This window comes from Macaca mulatta, chromosome 4 (genome assembly GCF_049350105.2).
Source record: "Macaca mulatta isolate MMU2019108-1 chromosome 4, T2T-MMU8v2.0, whole genome shotgun sequence".
Taxonomy (NCBI): Eukaryota; Metazoa; Chordata; class Mammalia; order Primates; family Cercopithecidae; genus Macaca; species Macaca mulatta.
In genome coordinates, this window is record NC_133409.1 from 113390316 (window position 1) to 113404438 (window position 14123).

Sequence of the window (14123 nt, forward strand, 5' to 3'; positions counted from 1 at the left end):
TAAAGATTTTATCAAAAGCAAACAATATAAACAACAATAAATTCTAAAAGGAAATAAAAAAAGACTAAAACAGAGCAAACTCACAATTATGAAACAACGACACTGCCATACACAGATTAGACCTCTTGTGACTAGACAGGAATATGTGTGGGAAGGTTGGGGGCACTCACAGTGAGCATTTAGAATTTTAATCGCAGAAACTGGTTCCTCAGTTTTAGGAATTAAAACAGTCCCAGAGAGGCCCACTGGTCTCTGGATTTTTGAATGTAGAGATGGCAAAGTAGTCTGCCTGAATCAGAACTGAAATATATTTGGAACGTCTTCCATAACCTCAATATAAAACAAAACAAATTTGGAATACTTGGGAAATTTATTTGACCTGCTTGTAATAATACCACTAAGGGAGAGACGGAAGAATAATAGAATGGAAAGAGAGTCATCACACACAATCACCATTACCAAATCCCTGTATTTACCTGGTAGTATGTAGGCATTCTGCACTTCGTCCTCGTTTTGCTCTGGGCAGCATAAGAAGCTCACTGCACAGACAGGATGGGTGGTGAGTGAAACAGATAAATTATGAGACATGGGTTATGCCAATGGTATGCCAATGAAAACATGAAAAGGGAAGAAACCAGATTGTCTGCACTAGCATATTTGCTTGAGAGGTTAAACAAAAATAAACATGAAAGCATTTAAAAATTTTAAACAATAAAGTACAAATATTATGATTGAAGTCCTAGCTGTTGCTGATTTGCCATTGTATTTCAAAATGATTTTATAGAATATTAAAACAAAACAAAATTAAATATTCCTCAAATAAGATATAGGAATCTGTTTCCAATTATAGACAACTGAGTATTTTTTTAATACTATAAATTTGGCCTGATACCAATGGGAACTCTGAACATTTTTATATCTCTGTAACAAATTAAAGCGTGGTAGTTTTCTTGGCTTTTATAGCCACTGAAAATGCAATACCATATTATGTTTCTTATTAACCAACTAACAATATAATTGATTAGAATTTTTATTTTAAAATTAATACTTTATCTATATCCAAATTAATTTCACAATATTGACTGCCCTGGTCAAGTAGCCGTGTGTTTTCCCTCCTCACCTAAACTCATGGTGCCCCAAATGAATGTTGATAAAACAGCCCTCATTCAACTCAAGCTGAGATGTCTGGAATCCTATTCCTCAGAGCAGCTCTTCATCCTGGTACCTATTGTAACTCCATTCTTGAAGGTCACAACCCTACTTTCTACAGTAGGATGGCAATTAGGTAGGTTAAGAAGTTCTACTTGGGTTCTGTGTCCTTGACTCCATGGCGAAAAAATCATTTAGCACCACTATCATGACCCTACTCCTACTGAAAGTTTCTCCATTTTAAAAAGCCAGAAGAGAATATTCAACAAGGTGGATATTACAAAACCTTAAATCAGATCCTGAGCTTATAATCAGGCTAAATGTACAGGTATATGGTTACTTCAAGAAGAAAGTCTGTGGGCATGCAAAGCAACAGATTCATAATGTAGACTTATAGTAACTGTTTCCATGAAACATTAGTTCACAAATGCAGAATTAAATCTAAGTACATATCCCCGTAAGAATTCATCTCAATATTTTGTATTCTAGACATTTTCTAGAAAGAGATTTTATGAAAAGAGGTATATAACAGAAACATTATTATTGAAGTTCTCATAGAAACTCTGAAATTAACTTTCAAATGACATATATCCACAATGTTTTAAATTATATAAATAACATAATTTTTATGATTACTAATACCTCAAATATTGTGATCCACAATAAATAAAGTATTTGAAAACTGCCTATGCAGGCTCCCTTCTATAATTTAGGTCAACATCTAAGTCAACAAGCTGTACCTTTAAAGCTGTCTAAGCATAAATTCTGATTTTGTAAAAGAAATTGGATAATTATAACAATATAATATTAGCCAAATATTTCCTAGAGTTGCATTTTAGAATATCTTAACAGCTGTTGCTTGAGAGAAGTTCATTTTTGAGTGATACTTTTACTCTCTAATGTGCTATGCCACAATATCTGTATATATTAAAACAGAACAAAAATTCATAACATTGAGATCATAATTTTGACAAATACCTGTCTTGTTCTGATAAATACTGACTATCCACGTCTCTGGCTCTATGATCAACTGGACTTCGGGAGGCATCATGGTGTCTGGTTGGAGAACGTGACCTTCTTGTTGGATGAATTTCATCTAAACTCCTAAAATGATTACAAAATTCTATGTGTCAAATTGTTTCATCTTCCCAAAACAGGCAGACAGACTAAAGTGAAGGAACTGACAGTGATATGCAAATAAACACTGAAAAGTATTTGCGTCATAATCAAAACCTATTTTATCAATGAGTTAAGAGTATTTATTTTCTACGAGTTTTTGCCTGTGGCTGCATTTCTCCAACCTTCTTTCACACTTCTACCAAAAAACAATTTTCATCGGCATAATTAATTACAATTTCAGGAGTGTGTATCAGAGTAAAATGAAGTAGAGCAGTATATTATATGTTTTATTTATATTTCCAATCGTTTGCTTCAAAGAGACAATTCTAAAACTCTTCAAAGTCCATTCTATCTCTTAACCTTATCCTCTTTGCCACTTCTCTCCACAATTCTGATTTGCTACAATTTTTTTCTAACAAGAAAGAAAACTAGCAAACAGAATACAAGCCAATTATTCAAAAACTATTCCTAGGACACAAACGATTTCTACTCCCTGGGAAATTTATTCAGATTAAAATAGACTGCCATATAGGTTGGACAAAGAATAAAAAAGCATTTTGCCTACAGTTAATTCTGAAAAAAACAATTTGACCAAACTATTTTTTCATTTCAGTTAGTTTTGCAGCAATTTACACTGCATTATAATAAAAATGTACTGTCAGGGACACTGAGCCCATTTCAAAGCCTACCTCTGTAATGGCACATTTGGTAAACGTGAACGCGGCTTTCCCTGATCATTGCCGCGATGAGGAGATACTGAACGTGAGCGGTGATGAGTTGTTCTTTGCTGTTCTGGCACAGTTAATGTTGTAGATTTACTTTCTCTAGCACTAGACCTATAGCCTACTGGCAAGAGTACACACAGAAAACATTTAGTCAGTATTCTTCTGTAATGCAAACATTAACACAGAAATATAAAATTACACTAAAGCAGCCATTGATCTATAAAGAATACATGTCATGCAATCAGTTAAGTATACCTACATAGAGTGTAACATATACATGCACTGAAACAGGTTACAGTTGGCTCAAAAGTACCATGGAGATACTAATACGAATATGACAGTTGATGCCTCAGACATTATGATGAGTTGGGATACTGTTTCAATGTAAATAATGAATGAGTTCGTGACTTAGTAACACAAATGAAGCGCTTGACAGGAAACTATAGTTAATATACAAGTCAATGCTTAGAAATATATTTAATAAATTTAAATAAATTTAAATAAATTATTCATTTCAATTTTTATTGCAGAGGATAAATTACTTTAGTTGGATTGCAAATGGCCCCTTTAATAAGAAAACGAATATATTATTTCAGTTTTAATTAACAAAGAAGAGTAGGAGATCTCCACCATTATACTGATTAAGTATACCGTTATACTGATTGTGAAACCACAAATAATACTGCAATTTTCAAATGTAGTATATGACTGAAGATGACGATCACAATAATGTAGAGAAAATGATCCCTTCTAAAGAACCAATTGCCAAATCTACCTTACACATCTGAAACTACTCCATAATTATTTTAATTAGCATAATTAAGATAATATAGTTAACATATTGCAATTTGAAATTAATTATAACAGCTACTTTTCCCCTGAAGTTAAGGTTTATATTGTCTCTGATATGGTTAAGATAAAACAGTAATCTCAAAACCAAAATAAGAGTTTAGAGTTTAAAATTTTTTCACAAGGGTCACTGTCTTTTATTATCATAAGGAAAATTAAAAAATTATGTGGCCAAAGTAAAAACAAAAAACTATATTTACAACTACATAAAACATACATAAACCATAAATACATTAAATTTAACTGGGAAGCTAAAACTGTTGCTCATTTTTTACTTGGTAACTCTCACATTATCTCAAAAATATGTTATGAAAGATCATGAGTAAAGGCAGGCTAATAGTCCCTAGCAGTTTATATACTGTGAATCCATGATCTTATGCCTAATTTTAAGGGACTTCAAACATTTCATTACACTTACTTTGACAATATTCAGACCAAATAAATACAACCATTTTGCCACTCTGTAAAAACATGTTTCATTATCATAAATGGTATAATTTATAATTTCAAATACTTTAATTTTTTATCTTATCAAAATACCAACTAAGCTATTGAGTTTTGTGTAAAAAGTCTGTTATTCAGATGTAATATTATATTGTAATTTTAAGACTAGAAATTATAATATTAAGGCTAGAAAGAGACCCACTAAGTTAACATGTAGTGCATACACTATTAATACATAGCTCATTGTAAAAAAAAAAAAAAAAAAGTGACTGTTTTTTAAAGACAATTAATCCATAGTCTGAATTACTTAAACATTTTTAGTTACCATTTGGTATCAATTATACAATAATTATGGAAGGCCAATATTGACTTATGAGCCCTATTTCGAGATTTAAGTGCATATTCAAGGTATATAAATAGATTTTGTAAAATTAATTATTACAGAATAAATTTTAGAGAATTTTGGCATCTTGCTGTTAAAGATATACTCCGTCTCAAAAAAAAAAAAAAAAAAAGATATATAATTAATTTGTTTCTTGGATTCTTTGTGTTTATATAGAAATTAATGTCTCTTTTGTCCTATTAAGAAGGGACTTTAAGGAAACAAGTGAAATCTTAAAACTTTTAATATATTAACAACTTTCAATGTAACTTAGAAAGTTCTGAATTCATAAAGAGAAAGTACACTGAAGGCAATGTGTACTATTTTGGTGACTCAAAGTCATTTTGAATATAACATACGCTATAATATTCAAAGTTTTAACATTTGACTCTATAGTAAATGATCTCAAATAAATATGCATTTATAGTTCTTTGCAATTTACAAAGAAAAAGTTCTTTGCTTTTTAAATTTATAGTTGCTTTTTACAAAAAATTTTATTTTCTTCACATGATGTTTAATTTATTGTTGACAACATGCACTCTATCTTCAGAACCATGACTGGTATCAAACTTTTTTTTTTTTTTTTTCCCAGTCGGAATCTTGCTGTCCGCCCAGGCTGGATGATCTTGGCTCACTGCAATCTCTGCCTCCCGTGTTCAAGTGATGTTCCTGCCTCAGCCTCCCAAATAGATGGGATTATAGGTGTGCGTCACTAGGCCCAGCTAATTTTTGTATTTTTAGTAGAGATGGGGTTTCACCATATTGGCCAGGCTGGTCTGGAACTCCTGACCTTGTGATCTGCACACCTTGGCCTCCCAAAGTGCTGGGATTACAGGCATGAGCCACCGTGCCTGGCTAGGATGAAACTATTTTGTGGTAATCCCAATGTTTTAGTTTACTCAGAGTTAGAGATTAGAGATTCTTTTTTCTCATTTTCTGGTTGAAGTTGCTAGATTCCTCACCTCAGATGAGGGCATTCTGTATATGGTCATTTTTATTCTTCTTAATCAGCTAAAATTTTTTACTTTAAATAACAATAAGGCTATAACTACAAAGTTAATAAAATGTGGCTCTGGCAGTCTCAACTGCTGAAAACCTGCTATATTTCCCTAACTGGAAAAAGATAGTAAGCACATGAAACAAAAACAGAGAATTTTGTGTTCTAGAAAAGCCAAGGCATTAGGAAGTTTAAGTTTTGGCTGTAGTAGAACATTTTGTATACAGCTTTTGAGCTTCTCTAGATAATATACAACCAGGAACTTCCTTGAGTACATTAAACATATATAGAAGATGACTTCCATATCTAAACAAATTTTTTCTTCATATTGGATGCTAGAAATATAGAAGCAAATTTGTAACCAACATTTAAAAGTACATAGGAATGCACTGTGCTAACTTATCACCTCACTTTATTTCAGCTTCTTGTCCTTATTTTACTGACTCATCTTTCCTCTTCACTTAAAATGTATTGTATATTACTATGTGACTAATTATATTTGCCGTACAGATACTACCACATAATCACAATCGATCAATGAAGAGTGTATCTGAAAATATTAATGAATTACATGATCTCCTTTAATTTATGAGGAGATCTTTGAAACATTAAATATTACTTATTGGTTTTATAAGTTACTAGTCACATTCTATTAAAGTTTGACTCATTACATTTTAAAATGCTAAATAAAAATGAACAATATTATTTGAAAAATACTGCTTCTGTATAACAGAGATTATGCATGTTTGCAAACACTTTGAGGGACATGGTATATTTCAGTATGGAATATAGGTATATTTAGAATTCAGTGCTCCTTGTTGATACTTAAGCACTAATCCCATCTCTGGTGGATTCCATAACTCACTTTGACTTCTCACAAGATGTTATCCATGTTGCTCTCTCAGAGAAAGAGGAAGAAACTCATCATTTGTGTAAGTATTTATTTAATTGGCCATTTATTTCATTCACTATCTTGTCTCATAACAGAAAATATGAAATTTCAGGTGAACAAAAATTGGGAACCACTCACCGAAGTAAATTCTATTTAGATAAACTGGTAATGACAACATTAAGGCTGATTAATGGTAAAGATTCTTGTTAGAGGTGATGATTTTTCCACCAGGAATAATCTAATTCCTATTTGAATATCCCAAATTAATTTAAATGTATAATCACTTTACTCTTTCAATTTAATGACAAACTAATATGATGTTACATTTTGTGTGAACTTTTTTGTTGAGAATGTGTGTAATTATTATGGCCTTCTAAGAAATAAAAACAGAAAGCAAAAATGAAATGCTCTCCAGTATGATCTAAATCTCTCACCAATACACTGACATTAAAGATTAATATATAAGTATATAGATTTTCACAGCACTAGATTTATTATTTTAACAATATTTTCTACTTTCACACAGTGATTAAATACTACATTTTTGGCTACGCATGGTGGCTCACACCTGTAATCCCAGCACTTTGGGAGGCCGAGGTGGGCAGATCACAAGGTCAAGAGATCAAGACCATCCTGGCCAACATGGTGAAATCCAGTCTCTACTAAAAATATAAAAATTAGCTGGACATGGTGGTGCATGCCTGTAGTCCCAGCTACTGCGGAGGCTGAGGCAGGAGTATCACCTGAACCTGGGAGATGGAGGTCTCAGTGAGCCAAGATCGTGCCACTACACCCCAGCCTAGCGACAGAGTGAGACTCTGTCTTAAATACATACATACCTACATACATACTATATTTTCTCTGAATTATAGGGAACAAATGCAACTTGATTTTAGAGAACTCTCCATAATTTTCTCCCAGTTTTAGTAAAGTTGTATGCATCTCTCCAAACTGTGAAGTTAGTATGGTAGAATTTATCAACTTGAGCAAAACCATTGCCCTCAAATTAAGTACACTACCATCTGAGAAATTACATAAATGAAGGGCATACATTTCAATATTGTCTTTAAAAACTGCCTTTAAAAATCATATTTATACATTTTAAGACTGTCTCTTTCATTTCTTCTTATTTGAATATTTACTTCTCCTCTCATTAGTAAATTTTTAAAAAGTATAGAATTAGTGCCAAGAAAGTCTTTATCACTTGATTTTACACACTTCTCTGACAAAAGTCAGATGAGAAACATTTAAAACGTACAACATCACAGAAGTCTTACTAACTTACACAATGACAAAAAGATGTTCACTTCAAATGAGTACTTCATCTTTCTTAAACATATTACTATTTTAAAACATATACACACATTCTCTAGCTACAATCAGTGGGGAACACATCACAAAAGCTTTAAAAGTGATGGCCAGGCCACACATGCAATTTTAAACCTGGCCATGCACTTTTCTCAGTATATTCCATGGAAGGCTACATTATTTTGAGAAATGGTGGAAGGAAAATCATAGAAATGCAATATAAAACATAGAACAACGGAATTTTTATTTAATAACCCCATCTTTTCAAGATAAAGTTCATATTTTCACTTATGCTCAGAGCATTGTGAAATAATGATTTGTTTCACCTAGTTAGCCATGTTTCTATGGAAGAACCTCACTAAAATAAGTGGGAATGCTAATTAGCAGAGACTAGTACATTTAAAATTTTCTTAATAATTTGAAATGTGGCCAGGCACGGTGGCTCACGCCTGTAATCCCAGCACTTTGGGAGGCCAAAGCGGGTGGATCACGAGGTCTGGAGATCGAGACTATCCTGGCCAACACGGTGAAACCCTGTCTCTACTAAAAATACAAAAAATTAGCTGGGTGAGGTGGCGGGTGCCTGTAGTCCCAGCTACAAGGGAGGCTGAGGCAGGAGAATGGCATGAACCCGGGAGGCAGAGCTTGTAGTGAACCAAAATCAGGCCACTGCACTCCAGTCTGGGTGACAGAGTGAGACTCCGTCTAAAAATAAAATAAAATAAAATAAAATAAAAATAATAATTTGAAATGTAAGTCACCATGGAATAATATAATACTGATTTCTCTGTGATATAAATCTTCAGTTTAGTATCCTAAAGAGGTCTGGAAGCTGACAGAGAAAACAAGCAAAGCAGCACAGTGAAGCAGGGCCATGCTCTTCACTCACGCACCTGGAGGAACTACGCCAATACCATCATCAACCTCATAATCTGAGATGTCACTATCACTGATTCGCTGAGATCCTGCACAACAGTAAGGCAAACAGATACCTCTGTGTCTGGTTGGTTTATGAAATGTAAAGGACATTGTTAAACTTTTTTTAAAAGTAAATTACATTACTACTGAAAACTTATGAAGACTAATACAGTACACACTGAGCTAATTTTAAAAGAAATGTTTGTTCTCTAAGGATAACATTTTATCAGTATTTTCTCCTCATTACACCAAAGACATATAGAAACAAGGAGACTTTACCGAGTAAGATTTTCGGATTAATTCTTTAATTAAAATATTATACTAAAAGCCTGTAGCACAGTATATACAGTACATTGTTTTCTACACAATTAAGTGCTTTCCTCTGCAGTTCAGAGAGGATAGGGCTGAGTGGAAAGGTTCAGAGACATTTCTTGGCTGGAGCTCTATTCAGCCTGTTTTATGAAAAAACATCAGGGCCCTTTATAAAATATTTATGTTTAGCTCCCCAAGTTAGTCACTATACTTCACTAAACATTGACTTTGAGGAAATTACTGATCAGGGGAACATCAACATGAAATATTTAATTATGTGAGAAAAATAATTTAGTTCCAGATTACCAAAATGAGGCGTCTTTCAGTTGTTAACTTAGAAATGTAGCTATGACTCCAAAATTACTCGATAAGTACAGAAAAAAGTAGCTTTTCCCAATCACTAGATGAATCTTAATAAACATAACCTTCTAATATTTTAAACAATATTTCTTATGAATAACTATTAAAATATTTATGAACTGGCTGGGCATGGTGGCTCTCGCCTGTAATCCCAGCACTTTGGGAGGCCGAGTGGGGTGGATCATGAGGTCAGGAGTTCAAGACCAGACTTGGCCAACATGGCAAAACCCCATCTCTACTAAATACACAAAAATAAATTAGACGGGCGTGGTGGCACGTGTCTGTAATCCTAGCTACTCTGGTGGCTGAGGCAGGAGAATTGCTTAAACCTGTGAGGCGGAGGCTGCAGTGAGCCAAGATCATGCCAACACACTCCAGCCTGGGTAACAGAGTGAGACTCTCTCGGGGGAAAAAAAAAACAACAAAAAAAAACTATGAACTATAAAGTTATTAAGACCTCACATGTAGCAACCCACCAATGATGATAGAAATTATTCCATCAGTCAATAATCAACAGCTCAATTGGCCCTGTGCAAGAATTTTAATTCAGAGGTTTTTGGCTTTCAGCTCTGGAATTACTCTGCTATGCTATATTATTTTCATTGTGAAAATGTAGAAACAGTTTTGCCAAGATTCTTCATAAAAATGAACAATTTTCCAATATTTTGATCTCTAATAAAACATTTGAAAAACAAAAACATCTTGAATTATTAATCACTAATTAGATCATTACAGCATAATTACTTTGTGGCAACTAAAACAACCTTAACCTACTTTGTAGCTTTTTGCTAGAGCTTTCTCCATGAATATGTCGCCTTGGCATGAAAGGTGATGGCTGAGGCAGAGGTAGTGAAGACTCATCATGTGTCTGAAGTTTATACCAATGCGGTTCATCGTCTAAAAGCGCTGTCTCCAATTCTATGAGGATCTGAGAGGGTAATTCTCAAATTAAATCAAGTACCTTTATCAAAACATAATGTAACAGCAATCGTAATAAATATCACAAAACTTTATTAACTATTTGACTTGAGTTTTTAAAATATACATCACCTCTCCAAGAAATTCACTTTCTTCTTCTTGCACTCTGGGTTGGTCCCACACAGTTATTTCTAACATTCGTTCTCTAAAATCTCTACGATGTACATGTGAATAGACAAAAGTTTGATTCCATTTTGGTTCTAGTATTTTCTTTACTGTTTTGGTCCTCCTTTTACTTTTATCACTGAAAAATAAGTATGTTTTGTAAATGAAAAAGCAAGTATTTGCTGCCATCTACTGTAGTCACATGTAAAACTGCCATTGATATTTATATTATTTTAACTTATAACTCATTGAAAGTCTATAAAAAGATACTAGAGTTCAATAATCTAACTTCAATTACAATATAAGCAGCAGTTGTAATTATAGCGACACATACAAGGGTACATTCTAAATGATGTGTCGCTATCAAAGACTAATATGTCTATAAACAAGGTAATAGATTTCTTTTTTAATTGGCAGATTATTTTCAAATATTTCCAACACAAGGCTTGAGGGACTTCCTTTTTCAGAGATAATGTACTTTTATCTCCTCAGAAAGAATTATCTATTATGTTTTTTAAAAATATCCCAAAAGAGAAAATTCTACCTTTTCTATTAGTATAGATTTTAGGATTTTTCTTTTTTTCTAAAATTATTCACTACCTTCTATCTGGAAGAAAATACATTTTTACATAGGGATTTCGAGGACGCCCATCTACTCTAGCAGGTAGATCTGTTGCTTGCAGAACATTTACAATCAGCTGGTGTCCCACTTTATCATACCACAGTTTCACCTAGAAGCAATGAGGAAAGGAATTATTTGTAAAAATCATGAAGCATTACAATTTTACGTAAAACAAAATTAAAGTTATATTTAAAGGAGGAAATTTTGAATTACAATATAATGCAAAACAGATATTTCTAAAAACATACCAATTTGAAAGCATAAACACACAGAACTTTACTTTGCTCTTTGAGTACTTTAAACATAACGTAAAACTGGCAGGCCTTCAGTGTTACTGTACATTCTCACATATCATTTTATAAAATAAAACTAATAATAATTTTTCCAAAAAACTAAGGGAAGAGGGAGATATAAAATCATTACTATTGTTCTTAAATGTTAAAAATAAGAGTCTGAGGATTATATGTGTCTAAATGATTATAGCGTGACTAAATGCTTTTTCTGGTGTCACAGGTAGTTAAAATAAAAAAAAGAGTTTGGATATTAGGAATAAGACATACAAAGAATTAGAAGAGATCATAAAACATATTTACTGTGGGCCTATTTTATACAGGCACTGCTAAGTATTTCCTGGTATTTTTTCTCACATTTTTTTTTATTTTTTGGAGACATGGTCTCACTCTGTCACAGGCTGGAATGCACTGGCATGATCATAGCTCACTACACAGCCTCAAACTCCTGGAACCAGCAATCCTCCCAGTTCAGCCTCCCAAGTAGCTGGAACTACAGGTGTGCACCATCATGTCTGGCCATTTTTTAAACTGTTTTATAGAATTGGGGATATTGCTATGTTACCCAGGCTGGTCTTGAACTCTTCAGCCTCTCAAAGTGCTGGGATTAAAGGCCTGAGCCACTGCACCAAGCCCTCATTTAATTTTTAGAATTAACCTATTACACGTTATTTTTCATGAGAGAAGGAGGAAAAAACAAAGGATACAATACACAAACGATATCTTCAAACTACAAGAAGGCCAAATGATATTTCTATTAACCAAGATTTCATGACAGTAGACCAAAGAATACTGGGGAAGTAACATACTAAAATCCTGCCAAACTCATAAGAATTGGATTTTATCAGTCATTACAGTATCTGCCCTGGCAGTGGTGATGACACTTTAACAATGTCATCACCTTTAATTTTTTTCCTTTAATTTAGAAGTTACTTCTCATTCTATGTTTGAGTAAGCATATGCTGTTAATGGGTATATGTTAGAACATATCTGAGAGTCATCATAACAAAATAAACTAATTTAACATAGGATTAGCTTTTCATGGTAAGGCACAGATTAAGAATTCAAACCTGGATCTGTCTGATTCCCACTTGATACCTAAGATGTGGTTTTCACAGAACCAGAATAGGTTTCCATCCTCTTTTAAAATATGTGGAGAATACAAGAGATTTACACATACACTGAAGAAAAAGATGGCAGGGCAGATAAACCCAAAGGGTATTACAAAGATATTCAATATACTAAAAATAAAAGTTAAAACCATAAAAGCCCTAGAGAAATAAGCTTATATATATCTTCTCTGTCTCATTAAAACCAAGAGAAAACCACAAAGGCAGACCACAGAAATCCACACATTATCAGAGGAGCAAAAGGTCATTTTCTGTATAACAACTTGAAACAAATAGTCTGAAGTCCTTAAATTATAATATCAACATAACATTTTCCAACATAATCTACAAATATATGGCTCTTCATTATACTTAACCCTAGTTTCTTCACTCCAGGTTTCCCCAGATCACATAATAAGGCAATAGTGAGAAAATGGTAGCTTTTTCAGAGAGCTTTCAGTGGCAATGAAGAGTTTTGCCAAATGCCTTAGGAAGTTAAAAAGAATATTCCAAATTTAGGCTCTTCAGGCTCTAGGCTCATAAGGTTGTTACATAAATGGGGCATGAATTCCTAATATTATGTGTAAATAATTATTTACCTTAGAAACTTTTACACCAAAAATATGAATATTTACTTATGTTACCATTCATCAATTAATGTTCAGAGTATCTGGCACATTGCAAGCACTCAGTAAGTATTTCTGAATAAATATATGAATAAAGGAATAATTAAAAAATTCATGAAAAACTAATGAAGTAGATTATGGTGTTAAATGACTATGTATTGCAGGCTTCAAGGAAAGGGGAACGTATTTAAAGACAGACTCAGACAGTATATGCAAATACTAACAGTCTCCAACATGTACAAAAAATACATACAGAAAGTTGCCCTGGTAAGACTTGTGGGGCATCTTTTAGAGCTCCAGGACTTGTTGGAGAAATAACAGAAATAGAAGGCCTTTCCATCTTCTGAGATTCAAAGGAACTTGAACCTAAAATAAGAAAAAAAGGTAGTATTTGTAAGTGTAGAAAATATTTTTAATAAAATGTTAAATGCATCCGTATTTGCATAAAACCATAATTACTACCACTGATAACAGAACCTACTTTTAATAGGGTAGATTTTGTCTTCAGTTAATTGTCTATTTAAGAAATATTAAGAATGATATAATGAAGTGTTGTGCTTATTTCAATTGGAAAGAATTGATCTACATTTCTGGAGTGCATGGTATTACACAGACTCTTGTATGACTTCACATATGGGTAAAGGTCTGCTTCAGCGATAAGGAAGATAGTTCCTGTTAACACTAATTATCTTGCCTAAAGTTCTTACTGAGAAATTAAAACGAATGCATACATAATATAATTTATGAACCACATCTAAACCAGATTTTGTCATTGTTTTAAAATCAGATATACCATCTATCTTAGTTTTGATCTTATAAATGAGTATCTTGAACCTCTGAAAATGCTACTTCAAGTAATTCACGACTAGTGATTTGCTTCAACTTCACACGAAGGAGGCTGGGTCTCCTCTCGGCCACTTGGTGGAGTTCTTCACTGT

At 33.1% G+C, this 14123-nt stretch overlaps 1 protein-coding gene across 28 annotated transcripts in view; it reads right to left on the minus strand.

Annotated features, from left to right (window-relative positions):
- RIMS1 (regulating synaptic membrane exocytosis 1) overlaps nt 1-14123 on the minus strand; it is a 491022-nt gene that overhangs the window by 142166 nt on the left and 334733 nt on the right. For 13 of the 28 annotated variants that reach the window (XM_077999766.1, XM_077999754.1, XM_077999758.1 and 10 more), the window contains 8 exons: nt 13439-13551; nt 11139-11269; nt 10506-10677; nt 10230-10383; nt 8759-8830; nt 2958-3114; nt 2128-2253; nt 477-539 (listed from right to left, as the gene is read on the minus strand). In XM_077999766.1, coding sequence (XP_077855892.1) covers nt 477-539; nt 2128-2253; nt 2958-3114; nt 8759-8830; nt 10230-10383; nt 10506-10677; nt 11139-11269; nt 13439-13551 — 988 coding nt within the window. The remainder of the gene's footprint in view (nt 1-476; nt 540-2127; nt 2254-2957; nt 3115-8758; nt 8831-10229; nt 10384-10505; nt 10678-11138; nt 11270-13438; nt 13552-14123) is intronic. The other 15 variants (XM_028847437.2, XM_028847428.2, XM_028847436.2 and 12 more) reach the window with 3 other exon arrangements.